Source organism: Semicossyphus pulcher, unplaced genomic scaffold, assembly GCF_022749685.1.
Source record: "Semicossyphus pulcher isolate SPU_LCO1_2020_fin unplaced genomic scaffold, fSemPul1.0.p SCAF_2, whole genome shotgun sequence".
Classification (NCBI taxonomy): Eukaryota; Metazoa; Chordata; class Actinopteri; order Labriformes; family Labridae; genus Semicossyphus; species Semicossyphus pulcher.
The window spans coordinates 30,285,238-30,289,751 of record NW_027211693.1 but is presented as its reverse complement, the minus strand read 5'-3'; the positions used below and the strand labels follow the sequence as shown (position 1 = coordinate 30,289,751).

The 4,514-nt window shown below is 43.0% G+C and overlaps 1 protein-coding gene across 1 annotated transcript; it reads left to right on the top strand.

Annotated features, from left to right (window-relative positions):
* Positions 1-907: 907 nt before the first annotated feature.
* Positions 908-3,109, top strand: LOC138598221 (E3 ubiquitin-protein ligase TRIM39-like). The gene has a single exon (XM_069669953.1). The coding sequence runs from the start codon at positions 1,279-1,281 to the stop codon at positions 2,665-2,667; it is 1,389 nt and encodes a 462-aa protein (XP_069526054.1). The 5' UTR covers positions 908-1,278; the 3' UTR covers positions 2,668-3,109.
* The last annotated feature ends 1,405 nt before the right edge of the window (positions 3,110-4,514 follow it).

The window sequence follows — 4,514 nt, the reverse complement described above, 5'->3', positions numbered from 1 at the left end:
GAATTCATCACCTCCTACTTGAATCAGGACCACACCTTTCTCAGCTCCCAGAACTGTGGACAGGTGGAGGCCGTGGGCGCAGACGTGCCCCGACCCAAACTGTGAAGAGTCTCAGCTGGAAGATCTCCACATGTTCTCACAGGATGGTGCTGCTGCCACCCCAGCAAACAATCAGATCAGTGTTAAAACTTGATTTATCTTGTAATAACATGAGACATATTATGTGATGATTTAATAAGTTATGTTGTTATCACATGAGACGTTTCAAGTCATAACAACATCAGCTCTAACTTCCTGTCATACAAACTCCAGCCGTGAACTGGCACTTGATATTTTGCAATGAACTCCATGGAGCTTTCTGTCACTGCATGACCTGAACCATAGACATCATATAAACATATAAATATTAGGTATGCTAATTCAGAGTGTTTTCACAAGCGATAGCCGACCGTCATTTACTGACCAGATTAAAAATGTACGTTTTAGAATCACCGCGTGTCTGTGACCCCTTATTAATAAAAAGAACAATCAACAATAAAACAAAGGTTGTATTTCTACAGCACATGTACAACAGAAGCATGAGAAGACTTTAGGCTACCCTGCAGCACTCTGAACTAAAACAGACAATTGTCCTCTACGAAATAGGCAAAAGTGAAACACTAGGAGTGACGTGCTGAGCTGCAGGGGGATGAGATGTTTGTTGTGTCGCTCTATTTTTCTTTGATCATGAAACAAACTTAGTTTCAATAAATGTTTGTGAGTTAAACTCTGTAAAATCTGAGCTTTGGGTGATTTCATGTCTGTGTTGAAGAACCAACATTCCTCCATGTAAACAAAGGTAGAAAACAGAGCTGCTGTAACACCCAGTACTAACACTCTGTCTTTAAGGCTCCAACTTTATCGTCTCTGCTCCACTGTGACTTTAAAACCAGAAACAGGCCGACAAAGCTCCTCCCTGTTTATGACTCAACACAGACACACCAGGAAACAGGCGCACACACACGCTGACACACACGCAGACAGAAGATAACTTTCACTGTGAGAAATAAAAGAGACGACTTCCACAGAGAGAGGACAGCTTCAGGAGGGAATACTGGGAATACTGGAATACTGCCACTTCAACCAGTTACTGACTGCACACTGTACGGAGCTTTAGAAAACACACGAGTCAAAGTGAAAGTAAGTTACAGAAACTCTGTGCAGGAGGGAGTGGAGCCTCAGCAGTCTGACCTGTGTGAGCTGTCTGCCTGTCGTGAGTTTAGCTTCACTCAGAGGAAAATGGCTTCTTGTTCAGAGGAGGATCTGTGCTGTTCTGTCTGCCATGACATCTTCAAACATCCTGTCGTCCTGTCATGTAGCCACAGCTTCTGTAAAGCCTGTCTGCAGAGCTGGTGGACGGATAAACAGGCCCAGGAGTGTCCCATCTGTAAGAGACCTTCAATGTATGAACCACTTTGTAACTTGGTGTTAAAGAACCTGTGTGAGGCCTTCTTACTGCAGAGAGATCAGAGAGCTTCATCAGACTCTGAGGCTCTCTGCAGTCTGCACTCTGAGAAACTCAGACTCTTCTGTCTGGATCATCAGCAGCCAGCGTGTGTCGTCTGCAGAGACTCTAAAAAACACTCCAACCACACATTCAGACCCATCGATGAAGCTGCTCAAGATCTCAGGGAACAACTCCAGAAATCCCTGAAGCCCTTAGAGGAGAAACTGGAGCGGAAAGTCAAACAAGACCGTGATGAAACAGGAAAACACATCAAGGCCCAGGCTGCAAACACAGAGAGGCAGATAAAGGAGCAGTTTAAGAAGTTTCACCAGTTTCTAGAGGAGGAAGAGGAGGCCAGAATCTCTGCACTGAGGGAGGAAGAGGAGCAGAAGAGTCAGAGGATGAAGGAGGAGATGGAGGCTGTGAGCAGAGAGATAGCAGCTCTTTCAGACACAGTCAGAGCCACAGAGGAGGAGCTGAGAGCTGCAGACGTCTCATTCCTGCTCAACTACAAGGCTGCAGTGCAAAGAGTCCAGCAGCGCCCCCTGCTGGAGGATCCACAGCTGCCCTCAGGAGCTCTGATAGATGTGGCCAAACACCTGGGCAACCTGAGCTTCAACATCTGGAACAAGATGAAGGACATGGTCTCCTACACTCCTGTGATTCTGGACCCAAACACTGCTGGTTCAGACCTCATCCTGTCTGAAGATCTGACCAGTGTGAGAGGAGGAGAGGAGCAGCAGCTTCCTGATAATCCAGAGAGGATTGATTATCCCTGGTCTGTCCTGGGCTCTGAGGGCTTCAACTCAGGGACTCACAGCTGGGACGTCGAGGTTGGACAGAACACGTGCTGGGACGTGGCTGTGTGTGAGGAGTCTGCAGACAGGAAGGGAGACATTGACTCTGGATTATGGAGAATAGTGTTTTATGATGATAAATACAGAGCATTCACCCCGTCAGGTGAACCCATTGCTCTGTCAGTGAGAGGACGGCCTCAGAGGATCAGAGTGCATCTGGACTGGGACAGAGGAAAGCTGTCATTCTCTGATCCTGACACTAACACACACATACACACCTTCACACACACTTTCACTGACAAGCTGTTTCCATACATTTATACTTATGATCCACGTCCTCTGAAGATCTCACCAGTGAAGGTCTCTGTAACAGTGGGACAGTAAAGGCAGAGACGATGATGATGATGGAGTCAGGTGATGAACTGCTCACATGTTGTTCTTATCTTTACATAAAGTCACATTTTTACAGCTTACATGATAAACAGATGAAACTTGGCTCAGTTCAGATGACAGACGTGTATTTTCTCTCTCTCTCTTTTGTAATCAGGTTCTCAGATACTTTGTTTCATGTGGCGAGGTTTTCACAAATCTGTCGTCTTCTCAAATCAATGAAGGTGAATGGAGTTTTTATTTCTTCTGCTCCGAGTGTAAAAAATGACATTTGAACATGTCATTATGAACAGTTTGCTTTGGGGGCTTTTTAAACAGCATGTAGACAGCTTGTGTGTGATGAATTTATAGAACTGATTGTTTGCTGTGTGAAGAAATCACAACAACTCTGGAATAATTCAAGTCACAGTGATGACGTGTAATAAAGGCAGTGATCATGTTGGTGTGTGTGTGTGGTGTCATTAGTTAACACTTTACAGGAGAGGCCATGGTGTCAGTCAAATCAACAGAAGACAGGAGTGTGTTTGGGAAATGTAGTTTCATTGTTTTGTTGTGTGAGGTGTAAGTTATATTTAAATCAACTATAACTTTAATTATCATTTAAAACCATGTCAGTGTAACTTCATGGAGAGGATGGGGACCTCTGCTGGTGACTTTATAGAAGCTCTATATTTGACTGGGGAATATGTGACAGGGCTACAGTTTGTATATCAAGTAAAGCCACTCAGCATTAAATGATATCACTACATATCACACCAACAAGCTAACTTTAGCTTTCTATCTATCTGATGAAAGGAGGAACTCACAGTGACCTGTGGTTGGGGAACATAACAGGCCCAGGCATGAAGGCCTCGATGCATCGAGACTACGATGAGGAAACAAAACCAAGAAAACAAAACAGGAAGAAGAAGAAATCAAATAAATATTACGACTACTTCACTTGGCCAAATGATAGAGATTTAAAGGTGCCCTAAATTTGTCAGAAAGAAACTAGATTTAGATTTTAAAAATGTGTTTAAAAAGTGTTTCTAGGTCTTGCAGAGTATTGAACGAGGTGTGTGTCCATGGTGGATCAACTCAAAACTAAAAAGTGATTTTCAAACACAAACGTTCCTTTGCAGAAATTAAACATGAAATGAATCCTCTTCTTGTGCTGAAATCTCTGGTTATATATGTTTGGATGATAGAATGTTTGTGTGTGAAGTCTACTACTATGGAAAGACTGTTTATTGATTCATTATTGATTTATTTCAAGTGATAAAGCAGTCAACAGAATTCTGTTCTGTGATTTGTGTTTGTGTTACATTAAACTACTCAGTCAGAAAATGACCGTGGGAATAATGACAGATTCAATCTTCACAGAATGTGAGCTTCATGCAAGAAGGTATTTTTTCTGAAATAATTAGTTAATCAATTAATAATTTAGTTTTTCCCTTTTACCAAAAAAAAAAAAAAATTCCACCACAAACTGATGCATTAAAATCACAGGAATGCAGGAAATTAAGTGTTAGATGCTCAAAATGTCCTGGGTGAGAACCCACAGACCCCCGATTACAACCCTACGACATGGGCATCATCGAAACACTGAATTCTGTAAAACTCTGGGCTACCTGTGAGGGATGGGTCATGAATTTGGAATATTCAAATAGTCATTCATTTATAGAGAAGTCGAACTCCCTTCACTCTGGTGAAGACAGGAAATGAGTGTAACCCTGGAAAACAAAACTGTCAGGAAAAGGAGGACACTGTCACTCTCAAACGTGGTTGCGACGCTCAGCAATCATCTCTGTGCAAACCGCTGGCCTCCACCTGTGTCCACTTGTCTCTCTTAATGACTTTGG